General features: G+C 37.7%; 1 protein-coding gene and 4 non-coding genes across 5 annotated transcripts; 3 read left to right on the top strand and 2 right to left on the bottom strand.

Annotated features, from left to right (window-relative positions):
• Positions 1 to 4,324: 4,324 nt before the first annotated feature.
• On the bottom strand, positions 4,325 to 4,406 carry Trnas-aga (transfer RNA serine (anticodon AGA)). Its single transcript has one exon. It is a non-coding gene; the product is annotated as a tRNA-Ser (tRNA).
• A 295-nt stretch (positions 4,407 to 4,701) lies between these two features.
• On the top strand, positions 4,702 to 4,773 carry Trnap-ugg (transfer RNA proline (anticodon UGG)). The gene has a single exon. It is a non-coding gene; the product is annotated as a tRNA-Pro (tRNA).
• Positions 4,774 to 6,461: 1,688 nt separating this feature from the next.
• On the bottom strand, positions 6,462 to 6,533 carry Trnap-ugg (transfer RNA proline (anticodon UGG)). Its single transcript has one exon. It is a non-coding gene; the product is annotated as a tRNA-Pro (tRNA).
• Positions 6,534 to 6,833: 300 nt separating this feature from the next.
• Positions 6,834 to 6,915, top strand: Trnas-aga (transfer RNA serine (anticodon AGA)). Its single transcript has one exon. It is a non-coding gene; the product is annotated as a tRNA-Ser (tRNA).
• A 1,403-nt stretch (positions 6,916 to 8,318) lies between these two features.
• LOC134815591 (serine/threonine-protein kinase Nek4-like) lies at positions 8,319 to 26,790 on the top strand. Its single transcript, XM_063824143.1, has 11 exons — positions 8,319 to 8,451; positions 8,566 to 8,631; positions 19,147 to 19,277; positions 19,696 to 19,762; positions 20,183 to 20,221; positions 21,734 to 21,895; positions 22,313 to 22,420; positions 22,991 to 23,142; positions 23,259 to 24,353; positions 24,517 to 24,832; positions 26,316 to 26,790. Exons 1-11 carry the CDS (start codon positions 8,365 to 8,367, stop codon positions 26,430 to 26,432), a joined length of 2,340 nt encoding a protein of 779 aa, XP_063680213.1. The 5' UTR covers positions 8,319 to 8,364; the 3' UTR covers positions 26,433 to 26,790.
• Positions 26,791 to 26,890: the final 100 nt, after the last annotated feature.

The following is a 26,890-nucleotide window of genomic DNA, read 5'->3' as shown; positions in this document are numbered from 1 at the left end:
ATGATCTCTTTTTCAACTTTTTAAGACTGGATATTAATGTAGATTAGGCTTATTGACATTGATAAAGATTTAGAATTAAATTTTATTGATATTACTATACGTGATCTTTCAGAGAAGTGCCCTCAACATGAGTACAGAAAGGTTGGCATGACAGTGTGTAAACGATGCAACATAGGACATGAAGTTAACTACCACCAGAGCGCCTGCAGTATGTTACATTTTTAGTTAATTTTACAATATAAGCTTTATAACTTAAGTAATACTGTAATAAGGAAAGTAGGGAAGTGAACCTTCTGATCCGTGACAGATAGCTCCCAGCGTCAATCTATCGCCGAATTAACGGCGTGTGTCGGGTGTGTCAGAACAATGTGGGTCACCTTCCTACCATTAACAATACCATCACTTCTTTCATATCTTACATTATTTGAATAATGCTGCTGTTGAGTTTTTCTTTATTATGAAAATGAGGCCCTTGCAAATTTAAAATCTGCAGATTATATTATAACCCATTGTAACCACAGGTTTTCACGTCTTTACACTGAACTTATCTAATTTTCAGACCCTTGTGAAGCTGGTTTCTACAAGAACAGTTTAATGTCAGAGTGTGTGAAGTGTGAGACTAACCATTACAGTAGTAGGGGATCAGGGCTGTGTTTTCAGTGCCCAACCAATACTAAAGCTAATACCCAGCAATCTCAGTGTGGTAAGATTAATTGATTACCTGATTAGTTTCTAATGGTATCTTGTAATGAGCATATATTTGAAAAATAAAAATAGTAAATCATGATATTTGCAAAAAAGTGGGGTACCATTTTAGTAAGATCACAGGCACTGTAATACTGGTAAATTTATAACAAAATAATATAATACTTTGACCTAAAATCCATCAAGAGTCCTGTAGAGATCTGAATCATACTTGGACTGAAATGGTAACAACAGCTGTGTTCCCTGTGGCCCCGGGCACATTGGTTACAGTGACTTGCAATACTGGTTACCAACTGACAGGAGAAGATGTATTGACCTGTGTTAAAGACACCGAGTTTCAGCACTCAGGAGACATTTTGCCAGTCTGTGTAATAGGTAGGAACAGAGACTAATTTAGTGCACATGTCTCTTATCTCTATGTTATATTGCGAATGCTTCAATTTTATTTTCTTCGCAAGTTAAAAACGGTTGGTAGAAGCTTTAACTCCATTTACATTTTTTTTTTTAAAATCATCTTGAGCAATCAAATTTGTTATTGTGTTACGGTCTAGAATTTGTTCTGTAAACAGAGCGTCTCTCCCTGACACGTGATAATCCTGTACCCTGAGTGTATCTAGTCTCACAGTCCCACTATGTTTTGCACTATATTTCACGATAGTTCACTATACTAATTAATTATCTTATTTCAGATAATTGTCAGGGTGTTCCTGATATTGACAAGATTGTAACTACAACTACCTTCCCTGTGGACTACTCATCTCCAGTCTCATTATCTTGCGACACAGGGTATAAACTACTAGGGGACAGTCTCGTCACCTGCTTGAAAGGGAATACCTTTAGATATGAGACAGAACCTTCCTGTAGTCAGAGTTAGTGCATATCTCGTTAATTGACTTACATTAATCAATGTGAGTCTTATTTCTTCAGTGGCCGGCCTTGTTGTTTATCATGGAGGTCCCGTTGATTCATTTGATGTAGCGTATTTACTGTTCATACATTGAATTTCCTTGCACCAATCTAGAGAAATAGTATTCTACAACTACTATTCCTCGCTGTAAGATAACACTTTCTAAATGCCTTTTGTTTTCAGAAAAATGCACCGGTTTACCAGCTGAACTAGTTGAGCTGACCACATCAGAGACCTTCCCAGTAAACTACGGAGCTGAAGTAACAGTGACATGTGGGGAGGTAGGGGTGGAGCTGAGAGGAGATAGTGTTATCATTTGTGAAGATGGGGAGGGGTACACATACGGGGTGACACCTAAGTGTAATCTAGTTGGTAAGAGTATGTTTAAATGCTACAGTACAAAGTTACAGGAAATTATCGAATTATTATAACATATCAAATTGTTAAGTCATTGCAAAGATAATTGGCATAGGCTTCTTAATAAGACAAGGTTAAATCCCGTTAGTTTTCTTTCTCCTTTAGTAAAATGGCGGAATAATCAGAAATAATACTAACTTTGAACTAATTATTATCCTGATAGGCACTTGTAACGAACTTCCTACTGGACAATTCCTGATAACAAACACAGTGTTTCCCGTGACTAAAGGAATCGAAGTGCGTGTTAACTGTGAGACTGGATACACTCTGACGTCAGGAGACACAACTATCATGTGTCAAGGAGATGCTTTATTTAGTTACAGGACTCAGCCTTCTTGTTCTAAAGGTTAGCTACATCTTTACAATACAGTTCAGTTTCATGATAATGGAGTATATGGTAGAAAAAAAACTCTGTAATACAGTGAAAATAGTTTTTCTGTTAAACTGGGACTCAATTCATATTCCTTATAATCGCCATGCAAGCTGTAAAACAATTCTCTTTTGATAAATCTTGTATGGACATGCTAACAACTCGCCTGCTATATTCTTGTTCTGAATTATATTTGTCTTCTACAGACACCTGTGTAAAGTTACCAGCTATCTTCAACATTAGAACAGATAGAGCTCTCCCTGTAGACTACGGAACAACTGTTGAGATACACTGTATACCAGGCTACTCTTTAGTGGGAGATAGTTCTATTACTTGTGTGAAGGAGAGAGAGTTCTCTTATGAAGAGGTGCCTTCCTGTGTCTTAGGTGAGAGCCTGCTGTGAATATAGCACATATTTCTGATCCTATGATATAATCATGTTCAATAGAAGTTCAGACACTTACATTAATATGTCGACTAGTCAATATTCGAGTCTGAAATTAAATAATAGACAAAGTCATCCGATGATTGATCATTGCACGCTCCACTAAGGAGTATTATATTTAAGAATGATTTGTGTTTCAGACGAGTGCAGGAATCTGCCAGGTTCTCTTCAGCACTTGAAGATAGAGATCCCTCTACCTGTAGTGTACAGCACTGAGGTGATGGTGGGTTGTAACTATGGTTACACTTTGCTAGGAGACTCTGTTATCACGTGTTACGAGGGAGGACAGTTCACTTTTACACACTTCCCTTCTTGCCAAATAGGTGATATTAGAAAAAAGTACTATAATCACCTTAACTTTATTATGGTGACGGAATATAATACGTATTACTGCATAACGTCCTCATATATATATTTGATGCTGCTAATGCTATCAGAAGCTTTCAGACATGGAAGAATATTCCATCATTCAAATCAGCTGTACTTCAATCATTCTGAACTGGGTTTATACTTTCACACGGTCATTTTTATTAATGATTAGTCTCTTCACTGTATTTCAGTTCAGTGTGACGGCCCTCTATTAGTGAACCACCTCCTAACAACAGCAACATTTCCTGTAAGACATGGCACAGTGGTGACAGTGTCATGTGACTCTGATCACGTGCTGATAGGTAGTCACGTGATTACTTGTGATAATGATAAGAGCTTCTTCTTCTCCTCCACACCATTTTGTGTGAATAAGGGTGAGTGTACTGAATCTGCTGCTTTTTATAATTGTTTCTTAAATATACATATAAATTGTTTGTTGACGACTTAACTAGAATAAACATATTTATTCTATTAGTTAAGTCGTCATCAAACTATTTCTAGGTATATTTAATAATTACTTTCAAAGCTACTTGTTGTCTAATTCACTCCATTGTAAGTATCATTTTGCTTTATAGTATCTGTAGTCTAAGTGTAAAGACACAATGTCTGTGAAATAGTTTATAATGAATGTTCTTTGTCGATTCCATCCACTTGACCATTGAATCTTTTTTGAAGTTTACGATTTATAGTTTTAAATCCAATATACACAAATATGAGTTCCTTAACAAAAGATATCAAACTATATCAAACCCAATGTAGAGGGATCAGTCGATTTATTAAATCACAGGGAGATCCAAATAGGAGATCCATCATGATAGATCAAAAGAACATGGTTAAACAGACCTTTGATCACTATAATGTCAAAAGGTACCTAAACAAAATGAATTTGAATTGCTGCTAAAAACTTTTGATGTATAAACGTAATTCCTATGAAAGTTTGAAAAGAACAAATCCAACATTGGGTCTCTAAAGGTATCTCCTCTGGAGCTAGGCTTCTCTAACACAAAGTTAAGTTCTTGAGAAACTCCTCCCGTCTTTTTAGACCTTTCCTCCTATTTGTTATAGTCGTATTTGAGAACAAATAAATCCAAAGGGTTAGTACAAAAGGATTCGCGATCTGTAGGATTCGAACCTACGCGGGCAGAGCCCAATTGATTTCTAGTCAATCGCCTTAACCACTCGGCCAAGATCGCACTGGTTAACTTTGAATTGTTTTATCAACGATTTGAGTGGCAACTAACATGACTAACTTCCATGAGGTTACCATAAGCATGACGCATGTAGTTGATATGATATATACACACCATGTGTTGTAGCCTTGTTGATAATAAATGCAGCTCATTAGTCATTGAACTCAATTAGTAATTACCTTATCTAAAACTGACAAAGCTACCAAATCGAATTGTGTTGTGGATGACAGATGCAGCATGTTCACAAGATTGTAGAATTAGGTCAAAATTAATTGTTATAAAATTGAATTTTGTCAGTGGCTCAATGGTCTAGGGGTATGATTCTCGCTTTGGGTGCGAGAGGTCCCGGGTTCAAATCCCGGTTGAGCCCATCACTTTTGTATTTTCAAGAAACATACTGCTCCTGTGTCACCCATTCAAATTTCAAACTGTTTTCATTTCATTTCTTGTTGGACCCATCTGCCACATGGATTATGTAATGCACCAAATTCAGTAAATTTGTATGTTTGTGAATAGCTACAGTTGTTAATCACCAGAGACTATCAGAACCAGGTTGCCTTCAGCAAAAATTTGCTTACTGGGCCGCGCTCAGCCTGTCATTCCGCCAAATCTTTATTCGCTAATGAACATAATAGCCTGGGGTCCTCAGGTAAAAATTTGCCAGCTATTTTTAACGTTACTAACCTTAATTCAAGCTAATCTAGTTATCTTTTCGTATGTCTGCGGAGCTCAAAAATTTTAGCAACACCAACAACCAAGGTGACAACTTTTTTTAGTTTATAACCTACAAAGACGGGCGTCGAGTTGGACTCGTCGACGGTCTTGAAATAAATATTTTACGAGTATCACCCGTTAATACAACTTCAGCGCTCGACTTTCGAAAAACTAAACTATAAGAAATTAATTAATTCCGTAAACAGTAAAACAACAAAAACATGTGCACAGCGCTAATAAAATGTATGTTAAGTTTGTTACGATTATGCCAATTGAAAATTATCAAAATCGATTCGACCCAATACTGAAAATGCTAAAATTGAATATAAATATAAAATAAATCATTTTCCTGCTGAGATATATAAAAAGCAAAACTAATTTGATCAACCCTTAGAAATATTTTTCATTTTTGCGCTTTATATTTAAAGTTTCAACATTTTGTACATTATGTAAAATGAGCTTTAATTTTTTTTCACGTCGAGACTTGCATTGTAGCGCAATGCACAACTGGGCCTCGCCGCACATCAATTCTAAAAAATCTTCCTTAGATTGGCGAAATAAGAAACGAAGGATTTTCAATTGACATCGTGAATCAACGTCGAGAAATTACGTCGTGCTTGTAAACAAATAAATAGGTGATATGTTTCGTATTTTTATCACGCTTATTAATTAAATTATCGAACAAACATGTTTTTAAAATTTGTATTAACATAATTGATAATTTTGTAACAAACTTAATTTAATATAACTTTTATTAGCGCCGCGCGCATATTTTTGTTGTTTTACGGAATTACTTACATTTTAGTTTTCGAAAGTCGAGCGCTAAAGTTGTATTCCAAATTAAGCCAATTAATTGACCGTATTTTCTTCATCGCTATACTGCAGTACCAGTATAGTTTTTATCAAGGTCTGATGGTCTCGTAGCTAAGATATTGGTGAGGCCAGCGCAGCTGCATGGAAAGATTATCAATAATTCATTACATGTCACCATAATTGTTCTTTGATCGGATTTGTACTAAAAATTCTAATTGTCTGTCAACATCTGTCACCTTGGTTGTTGGTGTTGCTAAAATTTTTGAGCTCCGCAGACATACGAAAAGATAACTAGACTAGCTCGAATTAAGGTTAGTAACGTTAAAAATAGCTGGCAAATTTTTGCTGAAGGCAACCTGGTTCTGATAGTCTCTGGTGATTAACAACTGTAGCTATTCACAAACACACAAATTTACTGAATTTGGTGCATTACATAATCCATGTGGCAGATGGGTCCAACAAGAAATGAAATGAAAACAGTTTGTATGAGTGACACAGGAGCAGTATGTTTCTTGAAAATACAAAAGTGATGGGCTCAACCGGGATTTGAACCCGGGACCTCTCGCACCCAAAGCGAGAATCATACCCCTAGACCATTGAGCCACTGACAAAATTCAATTTTATAACAATTAATTTTGACCTAATTCTACAATCTTGTGAACATGCTGCATCTGTCATCCACAACACAATTCGATTTGGTAGCTTTGTCAGTTTTAGATAAGGTAATTACTAATTGAGTTCAATGACTAATGAGCTGCATTTATTATCAACAAGGCTGCAACACATGGTGTGTATATATATCATATCAACTACATGCGTCATGCTTATGGTAACCTCATGGAAGTTAGTCATGATGTTAGTTGCCACTCAAATCGTTGATAAAACAATTCAAAGTTAACCAGTGCGATCTTGGCCGAGTGGTTAAGGCGATTGACTAGAAATCAATTGGGCTCTGCCCGCGTAGGTTCGAATCCTACAGATCGCGAATCCTTTTGTACTAACCCTTTGGATTTATTTGTTCCCAAATACGACTAAATAACAAATAGGAGGAAAGGTCTAGAAAGGCTGGAGGAGTTTCTCAAGAACTTAACTTTGTGTTAGAGAAGCCTAGTTCCAGAGAAGTAACCTCATGGAAGTTAGTCATGATGTTAGTTGCCACTCAAATTGTTGATAAAACAATTCAAAGTTAATCAGTGTGGTCTTGGTCGAGTGGTTAAGGTGATTGACTAAAATCAATCAGGCTCTGGCCGCGTAGGTTCGAATCCTACAGATCGCGAATCCTTTTATATTAACCCAGTGGATTTAATTTGATCCCGGGTATGACTTCAGTCCCTTGGTAATCTTTCAGTGTACAAGATATTCGTAAATCACCGATTGTTAACTGAAGGGTATGATCCTTACTATAAAGGATCCTTACTATAGAAGATCCAAGATCTCTTGGCAGGGTCCCTCCTGACTAAGCCCAAATCACAATTTCTATTTTGCTTATGAGCAGACCGTAAAAGCTGGAATAAACGAACGAAGTTCATAGCTTTCCAGCTCATTCCATCTTTAACAGTTACTAAATGTATGAGAGAGTTTGTATGGACTCTTAAATTATAGTATAATTCTGTTTGATTAATCACCAGTTGGGTATGAGATGTTTTGTACTTTGATTCTTATTTCATTTTATAACCTATTATCCATGTTTTATAGTATTTGGTTTTTGAATTCACATTTCCTTTATTTTAAATTTGTTATGTAATGCACAAAACGTTTGGTTCTCAAATAGTACATTAGATGCGCAAGGTGAGACTGTTTTGTGTTGATAGCAATGATGTTTTAAAGATTAGACTACTTAGGAAGAATCTTACTCCTTATGATACTGGACTCACATCAATGTCAGGCAGTACATCAATTTTATTTGGAGAAACAATAAGGATAATTGACTATACAATATCTAGTTGGCAGCCAGTCTTCTGATTTCAACCTAGATCTATTCTCTGTTAAGTACTGTTTTTTCTTTCGATCCGTACTGCTCCAGGCAATTTTGATCAATGTTTCAATGATGGAGTGGTACTGTGGGAGGTCTTACATACTGTATCTTGCTGGGTGATGGTTTGGGTCAACTCTATCTCAGCTAAAAGGAATCATACTTTTCAACAATGTGGAAACTACATCTGCTGCCATTACAGTTATTTTATAAAAAAAGAGTGACATACTTCTACTGCTAGCTAGTACAAACCTTCTTCACATCAGTAGAAATCAATAACCATTTGTTTAATTCTCCATACTCAGTTGCGTTTTTTGTGCAAGTATTAGGCCGTAATATTATATTGATTTAGTCTTTACAAATTTGTATTCATTTTATCATTCATTCGAGTTAACCTTTCAACATAATGAAGGAATAGCTGAACATGATGTTATAGTAGCAAACAACACTACTTGTCAAAGAATGGAGAACTACGACTACATCAGCTTCCTGGGTCAGGGTAGTTACGGAGAGGTCCAGCTAGTAAAACATGTCCTCGAAGGAAAAGAGGTCAGTTTAACGTAGAGTTTGGCAACTTAGTATATAATACTGTGATGTTCCAGCACTGTTGATATTTGTATCGTTAAATTCTTGATAAAAACCATCAATACCTTCAAATTTTAGTACGTTCTGAAGAAGATAGGACTCCACAGAGCATCGGCTAAAGAGAGATTTGCTGCTGAACAAGAGGTACGCTTTATTCTTAATTAATTTCTCGTAGCTTGTAACTATCACCTTACTTCTCCATAATTCATCTCTATCATCCCAACTACTACTTCTACACTGATAAACTACTACTTCTACAGTTCTAAACTACTACTTCTACAGTTCTAAACTGTAACTGCTACTACTACTAAACCGTTATATCACTGGTATTCTGAGGGCTATGTTATTTGGTAACCATAGCACTCTGCTTGTTACAACACCTGATATAAGCAACTGAGTTGACCTCCCAGCTAGTAATCCTATCAAACTCCAGTGTGTCACAACGTGTACAATATTGTGATATTCAGCTGTTATAACTGTCATGTGTATTATGCAATACTCATGTATAGTCATCATAGTCCACTTCATCTCTGTCACGTCACGCAACAAGCTGCTCCATTTTACTTTGCAGTACACAAGTCACAACATTGTGTACTCTCTGTCAGATCTACCATGGTCGGTGTTTGGTTCTTGTTATAGGACTGGACTTCGTGCAGATTCTGTGTAATTATTGATCGTAAGTAATTTAACCACTTACAACTACAAACATCTAAATGGCACAGCAAATAGCAGGGAAGTTCTACCAGAATTACAGAATATTCCAGATACCCAGTATAATTCTCAGTATTTATTTCTTACCGCCTATCCAAACAATTCCGAATTCTTAGCACACATCACCAGTACACAGTCTTCATTACATCATACCCCCCTCTGATAAGTTGAACCTGTAAAGACTGTATAATGTACTGTAACCCTGTCTCCGCGTACCAACAGGGCCCCATGCTCCTCCTTCTCCTCCACCAACAGGGCCCTCTAATGGTTTGTAATATACGGGTATAATTTACCTGCACCTGCTCATGACCAGTGTTGCATTAGAGGATCACTCACGTGACCTCTCAGCCCACTCTCCGTACATCTGTTGTCATGGCAACATGTCTGTTTTACCGTGGTTGCGAGCAGGAAGTGGTGCTAATGGATTTAAGGAGGAAGTTGGCTGTGATTGGAACTCAACCAGGTTAATCGTTTTGAAATATCAACTTATTCCCCGACAAAATTAGAGCTTTTGTGTGGCCCATCGATAATACGGTGCCCTAACTGATAAACATTGAACGGAGGGTACCTTTTTGTTTTGTAGAATATTGAATTCAATCGTTGAGATGGCTCTAAAGCATGTTATGTTATTATACCTACGATGGAGTAGATCTAATGAGCTATCTCATTTAAAGATTAAAACCTGCACGCAGGCAAGCACCGAGAGTGGAGCTGAAAATATATGAAATAAGATATTTGTAAGATATGAGATATAATCCGTTGGCAGCTACTCCCCAGATAATGATATATCAGATAAAGTCACATATTGCATACAGTGAACATGTTCTGTAGAGTAACACAGTATATAAGATACACAATATGTCTGTGTGCATGGCATGTGACCTGTGTTGGAATACTCTGTCTTTATCACAAGCTGTACCGGCCCTTCCAGGATAACGTGACATTTTGAAGAATTTTAAGTCTTTTTGGAGAGAGAGAATAGAGCCTACGTCAATGATAGAGTATATGTTCCTCCTTCTTCTTGGCAACTCATCTGCGGTGATACAGTGGTCAACACAGCTGTCTTTTGCTTCTCTAGAGCTTTGTTAGATTTAAAACTAGACACAAAATTTATTAAAAGCACTGAAATACACTTATATAGAAACAGAGTACCTTTTGGTTGCGTAACAGATTAAATGTACTTTAGATCTTTGGTTCCGGTGCTAAATTTCAAAATAATATATTCCTGTGCATTACGTCACGCTACACTCTACACTCTACATAAAGACCTGAGACTCACTGCTCAGAGACTCTCTCTCTCTCTGCTAAGGTCGACGGTCGCTGGCTATTGGCTCAGAGGCTGTCTCAATATATTTCAGTATGTGAGTTTTAATGCGACCCTGAGGCTCTAACCCACACATCTGGCGTAACAGCTCAGAGTTTAATGTGCAGTGACGCTGAAGTGAGCACTATACAGCACCTTATTACGGGTGTTTTATTAAAGAAAACACAATGACTCGCTGATAATTTGACATCTTGTGCGTGTGCTGTAGTTTTAATTTACTAACCGCAACAGAAAGCGTCATTATGATGTTAATAAAGTAATAAATTCATGTCGCAAAAGTCGGGGGACTGGACAATGGATCCGTTTTCTTTATGCACTACATTTTCTAAGCTATCAAGTATCAGGTATTTACAAAAATGTCTTTTTAAGGAATACAAGGAATACAAGGAATACAAGGAATACAAATTTAAAATCTTGAGCTACAATAGTAACTGTTAAGATAATAACAATATCATAAGATTTGAATTTATTATATTAATATAACTTAACTAAAGTGAAAAATAAAGATTTGACATAAAATATTTTGTTTTCAGTCGCCTTGGTAATGCTGTAATGCTTGAGCCAGGTCACTTTGCAGTTTGCACTCGTCGTTGCGCGAAAAGAAACAAAAGCGGGTACAGTGATTTTCAGTGTTCACTGTTAACGATGCAGAGTGCCTCTTCTTATATCGCAAATTGCTCTTTTGAATGACAGAGTGGTTAATGCAAATGACTCTACGACATTATAGTTTCGGAAGGAGAGAAGGGATTGCAATATTAAAACATTCGCCATAAATACAATATTGGGTGTTTTATATTATATTGTGTTCCAGCAGCTTTGTCAAGCTGTTTTGTCGGTTGCCTAGCAACTGAGTGATTGGGAAAGCAGCTGAGAGCTGCACTGACAGGTTCCTATACGGGTATAATCTCTCTCTCTCTCTCTCTCTCTCTCTCTCTCTCTCTCTCTCTCTCTCTCTCTCTCTCTCTCTCTCTCTCTCTCTCTCTCTCTCTCTCTCTCTCTCTCTCTCTCTCTCTCTCTCTCTCTCTCTCTCTCTCTCTCTCTCTCTCTCTCTCTCTCTCTGGACCAGGAATACGGGTATAATCAATAAACACCACAACGTACTGAGATCAGCTGTCGTTATTAAAAGTTTGAATGTAAGATTACCGTAGACTGCTGGTAACGTACGGTGGAACAAATACCTGGGGAGTTATGTTATTTCTTAGGTGTATTTCAGTCTCTGTGCAATCTCTCGTTCTATTCTTTATCGTACTCACTTGGATTCTGTCAAAGGTGACTCTTCACTAAATACTTTCCCATGATTATTTGTAGATAAGGGTGTCAGTTGTCTGAATTTAATCTAATTTAAGTTTTTTTAAAGTAACACAATTCTTTTTTTTCGGCTATAATATTAAGAATCGTTAGTTTTTTAAAGTGGCAGGTTTCCAGAACTTTCTGGATCTCAAAGTAACACTGACAGTGTAATTTCCCATGTCTTGTTTACTCCGTGCCGGTTCCTTAGATATGCACATAAAAAGCTTGTTAAAAAGTTTTCCAAAAGTGTGCACAATTAACCGCTTGTCAAACAGTCACGCCCTGAGTTTATTTGTAAAAATAACACACGGTTACAGTCAAGCAAGCACAGGAATGGTCATCATATTTTGTATTCATCACTTTTATCGTATTTATTTATATAGACAGATCATGATCTATTTGGAGCAGACGTGTGCACGGTATCACTAAACTTGAAGTTTGTTACGGGTCACGTGAGTTGTTGCGTGTGTCACGTGTGCGTCGCGTGATGCGTGTCAGGTACTTAGAGTGTAGTCGTGCAGAGCTGCAGATTCATGGGAAAAACGTGCCGACTTGATGCGGGAAATTTGTTAAATAATTACAATTTTTCGTGAGAAAATTAAATAGCACTTAATTCTATATATTAATGTTAACGCAGCGTCTAAAAAATTAGACGCAAAATGGTAAAACAACTAGCACAATATATAATTTTGATGGAGAGTTAGTGTAAATTTTTAAGGACAGTGCCAGTGATTGATACCTTCAAATGTGTCATTCCTGGAATTGTTAAATACCTATCTGCCTGCCTCAAAAGGGATCGAACATCTCTGGGGCCAACCTCCCCTGAAAATATCCTCGCGGCTGAGAGAAAGATTAATTGAGCGCAGGGTCGGTGTCATGCAAAAAACGTTTATTGCCAGGATTGGCGGATTGTTTAGACATGTTGGTAAGTTAATGAATTGATTCCACACACCTCGAGCGGCAACCCGACAACAAAACAGATTTGGGTTGCTTGTTGAAGAGGGTCACTCCAGACCCCTTCTCCTTAATATACATGCCATGTTTTATTGATTCAGGATATTCAAGACGCCTACCAGCAAACAACGTCATGTGTATTGGATCTTGAAAAGTCTCTGATTGAGGCTGTTTATGGGTAGGCGCCAGTTCCTATATCGGTAGAGAAAGCGGCTGGATCTATAAATCATTTTACTCCATCGTTAACGTTGCTAAGGCCATCAAAGCATAAACAGAGCACAATGACATAATCACGCTTTCGTCACGTGAAACTACTCTGTACTGAGACACAATACATCGTAAACTGGTGTTTGGTATTCTGTCAATCATAGTTGTAACTTTACCAGTCAAATATAACGTTTTGTGAGGGAGCTTCAGGTCTCAGCTCTAAAGTTCTTCAACCCCTCACAAACACATTGTACCCATATAAGGAGCGCGGCCCTAATTACAATCTCCTGATAAAACTGCAGGTCTGATTCTCATTAAATCACACTTCTCCCGGGTTAACCAATGTTTACTGGTCTCTGGTTACCCTGACAACCCCGTGACGTGGCAGTAGTAGCCCCATCTCCCCAGTAACAGTAACCGGGTAAACATGTAACCAGGTGATGTGCTGCATACTTGTTAAGTAAATATCCAGCGTCATGATATTCTATACTGGAAGTAGTACAGTAACGGGCATAATACTTGGCAATCCTCCAAATTGGTATGAGACCTGAATATCCCTGCATTCTAATGGGAATCTTTTGAAACATGTGATGTTAAATAGGGGTTGTTACCTCGGTCTCAGTGTCGTATGGGGAGGGGATGAGGGCTTCATTTCTGGCAGAGTCACAAGGTATTTAGGGAGGACGGATTGTGCGAGTAATTGAATAATCTTATTCTGATTTCTACTATAGATTGAATAATTTTATGAAATCTAGAAAATGGATTACCCAGTGTACATGATGTCTGATGACTATTAGCCTTTTGTGTGAGAGTAGGCTACCCGTACGTGATTGTCTGTATTGTAAATGTGTTCTGAACTAAATAATTTGAATACATTAAGTACCCTCCAGGGTATTCATAACAACTTTTAGCACATAGTCATACGAATACAGGATTATTGTGAAGGAGAGATGCAAGGAAATTATCGTTTCTACCAGGAATTCCATAAGAATCCAAACAATTTTAAAGGTAAATGATCTGTCGCATTAAATAAATTAAATGCACCTCTCCCATTCAAATACAAATTGGTGTAAAGATTTAATACCCCATTCCGGCATTATAACCGAATAAAACCATTTCATTACAGCCATCACATCTGTCATGATAAATTGCAATATGCCTTGTCATTAGTCAATAGCAGAAATGTATGATAAATTTCACCCTCTGTCGGCTCTACTTTATTCCTCTTGCTAGAGGAGAACGAGTGACAAAGACCAGAGGAAAAGGTAGAGACCAGGAGCCGGAAAAGGGGCATATCTTAGACTATAATTAAACGTGATGATAAGATGAAGCGGCTGTTAAATTACACTGAACCTGTTGTTCAGCTCCTCACTTAGCTTATCAGGCAGACTCGATATAAGACTCTTCATAAAGACCCGGCTGTTTCTGATGTTCCTGTAGATTATCACCCAGAATCAGGTCCCCAGAAAATCGGATATATTTTCATGCAGCGGCTTTTGCAGATTCCTTGAAAATGTTTTAACTGTAATATTCTAAAGAATAATAACAACTTGGAAGATTTGAATTTTATCCGCTTGACATCAAGCCAAGTAGAGTTGGAGCAGTAAGAAGGTCACCCGCTGTACGAGGTGACAATAATTATTCATCTAACCCTCACTTTCATCACGAGTTTCAGTCTACTTTAATCATCTCGCCCGATTTTCCCATGCGAATAAAGAGATCGAGATAGCGTCTAGCGTTAATAATAGAACCATGATTGAAGTGGCCTCCTGAATTAGAATAGTAGATAATATAGCTGCAGTCTTGCACCTTGACAGTTCATTTCTCTAATGATCACTGATAGCAGCTGCAGGGCCGCTCATCATCATCATATTCGACCAAAATATAATAACTTAACACGATCATGCCCTAGCGAGACAGTAGATGGTTTAATCAGAGCTAGTGAACCATGGTCCCAGATCTGCGGGGAGCTTCACAGCAACTTCCCACCCTACATAACCAATCTTGTTAAACATAGCTGACAGAGCACAATGGGATTATATCAGTGTCAGAGAGGTTGATTAATCTCACGAGTTGACAGCAGGTCCGTGCGTAGTCTCGTGATGTGGCTAGTTTTATTATTCACGGAGCTAGAGACAGGGGCAGGTTAAATAAATAGTGTCATGAAATTAATTTCCAGACCTACGTTATTATTATAAGTTTTTGAATTATATTAAATTAAGACAAATACAGAGAAGAATAAATATTATTGCGCAAAAATGAGGATGTAATATTGTTACATCTAGGTAGTAAAAATTGTTTCAACATGAACACGATCAGTATTTCTTCGTAGCTGCTTAACACAAACAGATGTATCTCGTATAACTGGAATGTTCTGCCCTGACCCCTCTTCTGAATCTGATATTAAGTGTAATTGTTGTAGCTCCACTGCTGGAGTAGAAGGATCCTCCACTCTAAGTGGATGATCCTTCGCTCGAACTAGTGGGCTCTTTGGAAGGAGTGGTTGTCTTAGTTCAGATTTGTACGATCCTAACAGAGACAGAAGTTGTGACGTCTTCAACTTTAAGAACTCTCTAAAACTCTGGACAGTAACGGAGTACACAAAGAAGTTAGCCATAATGTTGATGTACTGAACTAGCGCTACAGCTCTCCACACTCTGCTGCTGTACTTCACTCCCAATAGAAACGTTACAAATATCACTGTCATTGGTAGATACGACAATAAGAATATACCCACAGTTAGCAACACTGTTATCAGTCCCTCCCACTTCAGTTTCTTTCCGTGTTGAGCTGCAGCTCTTTTAGCGACCAACAAGAGAAGGACAGATGTTACAGTAAGTGTTGTGTACGAGACAAGGTTTATAACACCTACATTTGCAAGGAAATACCACAAATACCATGCAGGTACACTTGGTGAAGAATAACCATAGCTACATTCGTAGTCATTGTAGCTGAAGTAGACAGACGCCCTGATGTAGAATATCTTCACTAGAAGCACTGGGGTATACAAGCCTAGTATCAGAAGCCAAATTACACAGCAGATTTGGTGTCCTGACCGTGAGGACCAGGCCACTGTCCTTAAGGGATGTTTTACTATGACCAGCTTCAGGGTGGTCAATGCACATGTTAGTAACATCGTCACCACGGAGCATATCCAACCCATGTTATCCTGAACATGACAAAGTATTTCTCCTACCACCCAGCGGTCTGTGATGAATGCCAAAGTGATAGGGAATACTCTGAAGGTATTTTGCAGGAGGTCGCAGACTGCCATGTGCTGCATCACTGCTATTATAACTTTGTGCCGTTTTATAGCAGTGTATTTGAGGGTTGCAATGAGAATTATACTGTCCCCTATCAGAGAAGTTAAAAGAACAGTTATACTCCAGAAAATCAGTGCTGTACGCTCAGTGTCTTCCTTGATTCCATACAGGGTTCTGTTGTCTGTTTGCATGTTTTACACAATATACCTGGGTATAAGAGGAAGGTGACGGATTCTCATCAGTATTTTATATACTGATTATGTAAAAAAGCTATTGTAACGTTTCAAGTAAACCCTTACAAGGTTATGAAATCTTGTCCACGACCCTACAGATTTAATATGTACAGGAAAACAAATGAGCTGTACCGAACTGAATCTCAATGTTAGCAAAAACAAAGGTTTTCATCAATAATCATGCACAGGTGCTTACTGCGACCCCAATTAATCAAAGATGTTCGTGAAAACTTTCAAATCAGAGAATTAAAACTAGTGCTTAATACCGGCTAGCTAAAAATACTACAAAACATACGCGAAGGGAAACAATATAATACATCAATGTGAGACTATATGTTAAATGTAAAATTGTCAACAATTTTATCACCTGACGCTTCTGTTTCACAGAATGTACTATTACATTTTTTACTTACGGATTCGTCAAAGAGGTCCTGAAATATGCTATTTGTTACCCAGAGGACGATGAAAATGAACACTGCTGTTGGTACAGCAATTAGTGCAGAGTTAACACTTCAGCATATTTATTAATTCTATACTTAATCGTACCCAACACGATCAAAAAAGCTAAAATCTTTTGGAATGCATGCACTTCAAGAATCTTAAGCTCTGCAGAAGACAGAAATGTTATATAAAGCGAGCTGTAACATTACATTAGATAGTTCGATACAATCAAACTTATAAGTTATATTACCGTGCGACTGCACGACCGCTATTTACTATTTCCAATTAAACTTTTCCAAGTGTTTTTTTTTGTTGTCTTCTTGCTTTCGAAAAGAGCTTCAATCAATTATTCGTCCAAAACAATTCTATCGATAATTGAAACAAAAGAAGGTGAACATTGGGAAATGAATAGCTCGTCAAGCTGGATCGTAATCCCTCAACGAAATTGAGTCGGACATATTGTTATTATACAGTTGTATTATACAGATATACTTATAGTCAAAGTATTAGTTAGACAATGTTGTAACAGTAAAGTTACAATCTTGAACACTCTGCCTCAGTTATGCTCATCAACAGGAACTAGTTCCAGTCATCCTGTCCATCTAATTGTAGAAACTTCTATAGGGTAATTCTAGAATTATACATCTTGTATTGTCAGGAAACTCGGTATAAGATATTAACCTTGCGAGTTATTTGTTGTGTTAAAGAACTTCATCGGTATCGTTCTGATATGAAGTAGATAATCTTTTATAAAGTATGTCATTTGTGAGCATTTCGAAAAAACAAAGTATAGGATGCCACCCCATTCCCCAATGACGTATCATGTTGTATTATGTATACCTTTGTAGTTTTTAGTTGTAGATCTGCTGGTCCACTATAAGAAGGGCGCAGTGAGAATAAACTGTGAAATATGTGTCATAACGTGACGAAATGTCTTTATTCGATCTCTGTCAATTTCATAGATTTTAGAGAATTGTGTGGTCGATATTTCATTGGTCCTTAATTTGTAAAGAGCAGTAGAGACTAGAGTACAGACGTTTACTGTACAAACCTAATAGCTGTACAAACTTAACTTTAATTGCATCACGTACTGACATTGGTTCCTTTGTGATACAGCTGTCTAAATAACATTATGTGAACGAGATCTCATTAGCGCAGCTCCACCTTACCGCCACTAGATCCTAACTCTCTTTGTGGAGAGAATGTTCAAGGTGCAAGTTAATACAATTGTTCAATAAAATTTAGGATATTGTCTGGTTTTGTAGAATTTATGATTGGATCAGATATCCTCATATTATTTATATTCAGACTGAGTCATTACATCATGATGGTGATGAGTCTAACTGTGGAAAATTCATACTCAATATTGTCATGTCACTTAAAAGCTTAAAAGGTGGAAATTATTCGAATATTTACATTTAACATATTCAATTATTTTATTTCTCAATGAAAGCCCCTAAAAGCAACATTTTGTTTTCTCAACCATCATCATGTATCACGTCATGATATAAACTATTTAGCAAGTTTCTGAGTAAATGGTGACCATTTAAAAGGTCATCATTAGAGTCACACCCTTGGCAGAGCACCAGAGAACGGACGCAACAGAGTTTTAAACCACTTTCGGTTCCTGTACTGTCTCTCAGAGTATATTAAAGTCATTATTGTAACGGTATATTAGAGTATTAGAACCAGACAGAAACAAAGTGTGAAGGGCCTGAACGGAACCAATAACATTTTGAACCACTGAAGAAATAGCTTGTGATCCTGGAAATAAGTTTTATGTTTTATCAGTTGTAGCTGGTAAATTTGATTATGTTAACTAATTTCTGCTAGATCAGTCGGTGTCCGAAAAAGCTTAGATTAGCACATAATAGCATTAGCCGTTTAAAAAAATGTTATAGGAGACTCCTCGAGTTCCAGAATAACAAATCTGTGAATTGATTTTGATTGTTCGTAACCTAAAATTTAGAGGGTACTAATGGCCAGTTTTTATCTTATAAATATTTAAAAGTAACACAGTGATCCAAACGATTATGATAAATTAGGATTACTTTTAAATTAAATCTCACCCAATCCATGCACCAGATAATCACCACAATTCCATGAATTTGAGTAATAAATCTGAGGAATAATGATATTTTGGATTTAACACAAATTATACCCTGGATTTCTTGATTTTCTGTTGAATATCACATATTTAGAATATCACAAGTATCTTTATTATATTCTACCTCAGGCAGTGATGCTCTCCCAGCTGAAGCACATCAACATAGTGTCCTACAAGCAAAGCTTCCAACTGAACAGCACACTGTACATCGTAATGCAATACTGTGAGGGGGGCGATCTTCACACTTGGCTAGCTTCCAGGTAAATTGGTGTGTGATTAGTGTGTGATGAGTGTTGCGTCTAAGTGTGATTAGTATGAGATAGAAGTTAGATGTTTATGATTGATTTTGTGTTTGCTTGTTGTAAGTGATAATTTGAAAAATTGTGGTACTTAGGAATTTGTAAATTGTTTAAAATGTGGTTGTGTTTTTAACATTTTCAAGCACCTGTTCAGTGAATATGTTATGTAGATTGTAGATGAATATTCCTGATAAAAAAGGTATTTCTTATCTTAATGGAAATGAACCAGCGGCTACTGGAACCCTAGTAATTGATTGAACTAACAGCTGGTCTGGGCACCCAATCAGTACCCGAAATAACTAATCAGACCTCTAAGCCTACTAATCAAGCCTACTAATCAAGCCTAGTAATTGTTTTAACAATGCCTATCTCTTCCCAGAAAAGGACGGTTGATGGACGAGCTGGAGATAATCTTATGGTTCGTTCAGATAGCACTCGCTCTCCAGGTACATACTACAGACCACACATTATAACTGGCTCTCTTCTTTTGAGAAATGTTACTTCAACTTAAGTTCCGATTAGAGTTGAGATTAGGTTTATATAACCAGAGTCCGCTCTCATTGGATTACTCTTAATTTTCTCTCCCTCACCAATCGGCTTTCTTTATATTAAATTGGAAGTAACCTTTATTAGCTTCATCCCTAAATTTCATTAATATATTCTGGCGTTCCTTCAATGATACTGCCCTGGCAGAATTTCGAATCATAACTGATCGTTGAGTATATAATGCGAATGGTCGTGTGTCGGTACTTGAAAGTAGTATCGATCATGTAATTAAGAACCAGTCCCTGAAATATGAACTGATTATGTTGATTGATAAGACTGATTAGTGCCTACTGTTTGTTCATGAGAGATTTTTCTTTCAGTATCTACACGCAAAAAACATCCTACATAGAGATCTCAAGGTAAGTTAATTAAACTGAGTTTCTCTTATCTTTTGATTTTAAAGTGATTATGTTTATTTGTGGAAATATAAAAGCTAGGACTGGTTGGAAATTTGTCCTGTTTGTGATAAGTAACAAATTTGTTATCCTTACTTACAACAATATATTCTTCACTGATCAAATTGGTATTTTTACTTTCGTCAATGTTCTGGCCGCCCAATACCGTACGTGAGGATTCAAATAAAATATAATATATAAATTATATAAATTTCCGGGTCAGTATTCTCGGGACTGTATTTTGGGGAGCCTGCCATGTGAGGGGTAGGTAAGTTGATATCGTCCATTTCGCGGACCTTATCATTGATCGTATGCCTAGTACGTGATTTGTAAAATTATAAAGTTCTAAATTTCCGTTTTTTATTATATTAAATCCGTACGAGATTTTATGAGGCATAATATCATTTGGCAATAGAGCAATAGTAGAGCCGGTATGCTCTGAAGAAAGTGAGCAACAAACTGAAGAATCACCAGACCATGTCAAATTAAGTCTTCTGCGATTACTTTTCGAGTTACAGGGTGGCATAAAGGCTCTACTGCCAGTGTCACAAATGTTATTGCGATAGAGAGTCGCCATGTAGATTTAGGAATTAGAATTTGTCTAGTTCATATTTAGATAAGAGATTCAGATGAACAACTTATAACGACAAAAGTGATATTTCGCCATACTCTTCTATAATATCAGTGCACCAATACTGCAGTTTGATAACTCAAAATTCCTTGAATTCCAAAAACTTGTCTCCCTGATAATTAAATTTGCGTAAACGTCTGGTAGGGTTTGTATTAAAAACCCCCAAAATCTGCAAAAATGCTGCACATAACTTTTACTATAACGTTGTATCGGCCTAACTTAGTACTGATTGATATTATTTTCATGTGATGCATTTTGTGCAGAATCTGAGTAGCCCGACACAGCTCGGTCCTGAAATTTTGCGACTATTACAGACTCAGTAAATAATATGTTCATAATCGTTCGACAATTTGTCTTTAGAACGCAAGTAGACAATATGGGGCTGTTGGCGTATGTGTTCTTTACAACGCCGCCCCAATATGGTACAATAATTTGGGCGATAAGAACCTTTTGTTTTGAAAGTCTAACTTCTAAGAACCAAATTCATTAGCATGTTCACAGTATAAAAACAAAAGATATGTATCTATACCATTATACTTACTACTTCATCAATTGTCTGATAAAGGGGCCTGTTGTGCCTGACACAGTTACATGGCAAATTGTCAAATGACGTGGTTCTGCCATGTTTCTGTAAGGTTGCATTTTTAACAGTTTAAAAAAAATCGTATTTACAAATGATGCAAATTTTTCGCTCGTGTCAGACATAAAGAATATCCCGAAATGCTGTACACATATTCCGGCTTTGTTGTGGCCGGTTTTTCAGTTACAGATTTAAATCTAAAGCCAGTAATTAACTGAAAAGGTGCTAAAATAACTCACTAATCCTTTATTTCTTCACCAACTAGACACAGAACATTTTCCTGACCCACAAGAATGAGATAATAAAACTGGGAGATCTGGGGATAGCACGACAGTTGTCTGGAGAAAAGGATATGGCGCGCACCATTATTGGGACACCTTACTATATGTCACCTGAACTGTTCAGCAACCGCCCTTACAACTTCAAGGTACGATTTAACACAGTTTTAACACACTTTTAACGCATTTGTAACATTTTAAACACAGATTTGGTAACATTAGAACCTTTCTAAGATCACTTCTGATTATGTTAACAACTGGCAATGATCCAAATGTTCTGTCTCATAAGATTGAAGTCGAAATTTAGTGCATTTATAGGTCGAGTCTTGTAAATCTATAATTATACTCGACTACGCTATTGTGATATCGATACCCGAGTTTGCCAATACATCAATATTCTCAGACCTCGATTTATTGAGGGATTTGTAAAGGCTTGATTTGAAATATCCTGTTTTAAACAATATCCAGTATAAGCTGGCAGATATTTCATAAGTTTGGAGCAAAGTTTGGGATGTTTTAAAGACAGGTATGTCAGGTTTAAATGGACTAATATTGCGTAATTTCAGAGTGATGTTTGGAGTTTGGGCTGTGTTGTGTATGAGATGTGCACGATGAAACACGCATTTAGAGCAAGGGACTTTTCTGGTCTTGCTTATAAAATATGCACTGGAAAGGTGAGTTAATTAGTTTTCCGCTGTTGATTATATTTAGGACTCAGGGGCAAGGGTCAAAACAGTACACTAAATATTTGCCCTGTTGGTTGGTTTCAATGGTTTTCAGTCACCTGTGAACGATTATAGATTTTTTTTTTCGGTTCGCGTTAGATTCGATTATTTCCAAACTGTTACTTTAGCTCTGTTATAATGTTATCGGAGAGACCTTAATATGTACTGTACTAACTTGGCCAAAGACATGAATAAGTTGGTTATTTTTAATTTCACGGGATCCGGAAAAAAAATATTACGGCATAAAGTAAATGATATCAGTACCGAATTAATGTCTAGAAATTTCTTGGAATGACTTAATCTTTGTCCTCCGGACCTGGTAAATTGGTCGTCTCAAACTCACGTTGATTGAATTTGACTTCTTGTAACGCGCGGATGACATCATTTCAAGAACTGTGCGCACACGCATTGATTTTCGGACGAAAATAAACATTCAATTCGATTCAAATTTAAACCGTCTTTGTTCGGTGAGATGGGCAAAAAAGTTTAGGAAATCGTTCTAATTTCTTTAAATCGTAGGTCCCCCCACTACCGGGCAAATTCTCGACGGAGTTAAGTTGTTTGGTGTCGTCAATGTTAGAGCAGGAGGCCGAAGATCGACCAAATGTTACAGAGATTCTTCATCTCAAGTTCATTCGAACATACATTCAGATGTTTATCAAACGAAATCGGTGAGTTGATTTGATTTATCATTTATGTCACCTGAATTTTTTCTTTCCGGAATAAAATATTTATCTTATTAACTTTTCGATGAGTTGCTATGGGTCACTAATCGGGTTTTTTTCAGAGGTAGCAATTCTGGTAAGCCAAAGATAGCACCGAAAACTGGCTGTGATAGATCCAACTCCGCAGAAAAATTGGAAACTTCGCAAGAACCAAGGATCCCTCGACCTCAGCGGGCAAACTCAGTAGAAACTGCGACACCAAATAATGAGGAAAAAGTTGGTTTAAAATCAGGACATTGTCCTCATATCAGACAACAGTCTAATCGACATAACGCTGAGAAAAATAACAAAGTTAATAAAAGAAGTGACGATACGGAAACTTCGAACCGACCCTCTGCTTCGAGTAAACGTTTATCAAACTCAAATCATCTTGCATTGATACCCTCTGTTAAGGATTTGCTCAAAAAAGAGGAAAACAAATCGAATGAGACGAAAGATTCTGCGTTCGTGCGAGGAGACTCGAAAAGAAGGAGTTCCAAAGATGGCTTAAAGTACATTGAGCCAGATCAGCCACTGAGATCCCAGTCCGATTATCACGTGATAGAACCACAACCAATCCCAGCTCCGATCAGCTCTGCTAGAAAGCGAAGGATTGAAGATAAGAGAAAACGGAGCAGATCAGCTGACAGAACGAGCCCTGATCTGTTTTCCTCGACGGGATCAGACTCGCCCAGTCCTACTCTAGATAGTAGACCACCTAGTCCAGCTGCTCAGTGCCCCTCCAGACCCCAGAGTCCCATAATACACACCAGAGCACAAAGTCCCGGGGTTCCCACTCGCTCTCAAAGTCCCGTTCTACCGTCAAGTCGACCCCAAAGTCCTGTGTGCCCACCGAGATCCCAGAGTCCTGCTGTTCCTCCCTCAAGTCCAGCAATCAGACCAGCAAGTCCAAGTCTCCCAACCAGTCGTCCTCCGAGCCCCTGCCAGTCAAGCAGTAGACCAGATAGCCCGTGTAGAACAGAGAATAAACCCACGTCGTGTACCAGAAGCAATAGTCCAGCCCCCAGAGCTCCGAGTCCAGCTGCCAGAGCTCCGAGTCCAGGACTCCCTCGCAGTCCAGTTATCAAGAAAAAGTCTGCTGGTGGCAGAAGCAAATGTCGACCACTCCCTCCGACGCCTCCTAGTGTAAAAGCCAGCAGACGGAAAACGAAGTCGCTGTAAGTGTCTCATAATTTCTTCACACTTGATATTCCTAACATATCTGTTTATATTCTTTACATAATAATTCCTCCTTACAACCCTGTCTGAAATACTTACAGTTACTAACGTCATCTTAATTCGCAATTATTCCCTTATTTTTGAGACAGTTTCTTCTCTCAGAAGTGAAGAAGAAAAGCTGGTAGACCTGATGAACGAGACTTTGCTAAAAGACACACCAGAATTAGACACGGCCCCAGATCGAGACCACCGCCCAGCTCGCCCTCTTCCTTCCTACCGTCCTCTACCTCAGAAAAATGAGGACTCCGAATCTCACCGTCAGAGAAATCAAGACTCCGAGTCTGGCGAACCGCCTCAGTTGTCAAGGCTGCGGAACAGGTTGGAGAGACTCAGAAATCAGGTGCTACCCTGTGTCAGCAGGGATGTGCTGGAGAAAGCATACAGAGTCCTGGATGAGAGTGATCCAGAAAAAGTGCAGGTAATTTCAAACTCAGTTTCTGTCGGAGGCTTCTCAGTATTCATGTCATTTTTAAGGATGTTCTGCATTTGCCGCCCAACTTTTTTTGGTTTCGACGATTATTCGAATAACCTGCGGCTTCAATTGCTTCGTATATTTGTGTTTAATAACTTTGACTGTGGTGTGGTTAAAATGTGATATCCCCAGTTCTATAGAAACCGTAGAAAGTATTTGAGAGTACTTAGAAGGTAGTTGCCAGCTGACCGAAGCCTTTTTATCGCATTGCTAAAACACCAATTTATGCACTGTTTTACTCATAAAACACGTTATCTCACAATGTTACCATGTTTGCACAGAAAGTTTAAAATACACGTTCTGCGAATGTCGCACTTTCTGTCATTCTAATGTCACATTTCTGTTCAGTAAATGTTTCCCTTAAATCAGAGTGGGTTGGTGGGTGGGTGGGCGGGTGGGTGGGTGGGTGGGTGGGTGGGTGGGTGGGTGGGTGGGTGGGTGGGTGGGTGGGTGGGTGGGTGTGTGTGTGTGTGTGTGTGTGTGTGTGTGTGTGTGTGTGTGTGTGTGTGTGTGTGTGTGTGTGTGTGTGTGTGTGTGTGTGTGTGTGTGTGTGTGTGTGTGTGTGTGTGTGTGTGTGTGTGTGTGTGTGTGTGTGTGTGTGTGTGTGTGTGTGTGTGTGTGTGTGTGTGTGTGTGTGTGTGTGTGTGTGATCTGGGCTGTGTTCAGTGCTGATGTAGCCTAACTAACAACCAGAACAGTATTAACGTGAGCCAGTATTAATCATGTGTTGAAGCTACTGATTGCAGCTCACTAATGTGCTCAATGTACGTGACAATTCAAACTCCGATAATAACAAGCCGTACAACAACATCCGTTCCCCATTCTATAATACCTTTACGTCACGTTGTGCTTCCTTTTCTAAGACTTTGCCGCTTCAATCGGAAAATTGTGTACATTCGCTGCGGAATTACCATTTGCCTTATTTGGGTATTAAAGAAGCTTAACCTAATTGCAGTGGGTGTGTCATGAAGTCATGATATGTTAGTAGTCAGTAACTACACTGCGGTTATCGTAAGAAAAGATTTGTACAGCTGCATAATACTGTAGAAAACAATGCCGTGTTATAGATAGCACCATTAAGGTCGTGGTAGTCATCTTAAATTTCATAGTGTAGGGGAAAAAATGCTAAAATTTGCAAGATTTCCGGCTGCCGCAATATATCAAGCCTTTTTCCTGTTTTCATGAAGTTTAATTTCTTAACCTCTTAATGTGTTGAGTGTGCGTATTTTAAAATTATTCAGGATTCAAATATAACATTAAAATCATCCATTATCAGATTATTGTCTACGAAATCGATTTTAAATATGTTTGGATATGTTAATGGGAATAAAAGTGATTTTATGTTTTAAAATTCTTGTTTTTTTAGACATCGAAAAAAATGGAATTTATGTAACTTATTTACATAATATTTTGATATTAAATATTTCAGGGTGAACTCGTGCTACTCGTAGGAAACACACCACCAGGACTGTGTAACAAGGTTATGGAACTGTATATATGCCAACAGAGACTCAAGGAAAAAAACTCACTTTTCCAATCTATTTAGTTTTCCAATATAGTTATAATAGCTTTTTAAAATCGGTTGAACTATGCTATGCATAGAGGAGGAGTACGTATGTTAACTGTTTTGAAAGAGATTTTTGATGTTAATTGGGATGTTTTGCAGTTTTGTTGGTGACAATTTCAAGGGCAGAAATTGCATGTTATTAATTTATGAGGTGGGGTTTTAAGCTCGTTAAGCTGAATATATTCATTTTAATTGACAAGATAACTTATCGTTCGATTAGTCGACGTTTCACTAGAACGTGGTTAATCTCAAATGGAGATAATATAATATAATTATATGATATAATTATGTCTCAAATGGACAATTGTAATATTTCATATTTTAATAAATTACCATCATCTGATTGTATTTCTTATGAAGGAGTTAAATTTCAGTTGTAGTGATTTACATACAGCAGAAATAAATTTATTTCGGAAGGGTCATTATACAGAAGACAA

The sequence above is a fragment of the Bolinopsis microptera genome, chromosome 5 (assembly GCF_026151205.1).
Source record: "Bolinopsis microptera isolate Bmic1 chromosome 5, MBARI_Bmic_1.0, whole genome shotgun sequence".
NCBI classification, from domain to species: Eukaryota; Metazoa; Ctenophora; class Tentaculata; order Lobata; family Bolinopsidae; genus Bolinopsis; species Bolinopsis microptera.
This window is presented reverse-complemented; position numbering and strand designations above follow the sequence as displayed.

Bases quoted from the DNA above. Each gene is read 5' to 3' on its own strand.
- LOC134815591 (XM_063824143.1), top strand. From the start codon at position 8,365: ATGGAGAACTACGACTACATCAGCTTCCTGGGTCAGGGTAGTTACGGA. The intron at 21,896-22,312 runs GTACGATTTAAC...GCGTAATTTCAG, and splicing joins ACCGCCCTTACAACTTCAAG to AGTGATGTTTGGAGTTTGGG. The intron at 24,833-26,315 runs GTAATTTCAAAC...TAAATATTTCAG, and splicing joins GTGATCCAGAAAAAGTGCAG to GGTGAACTCGTGCTACTCGT.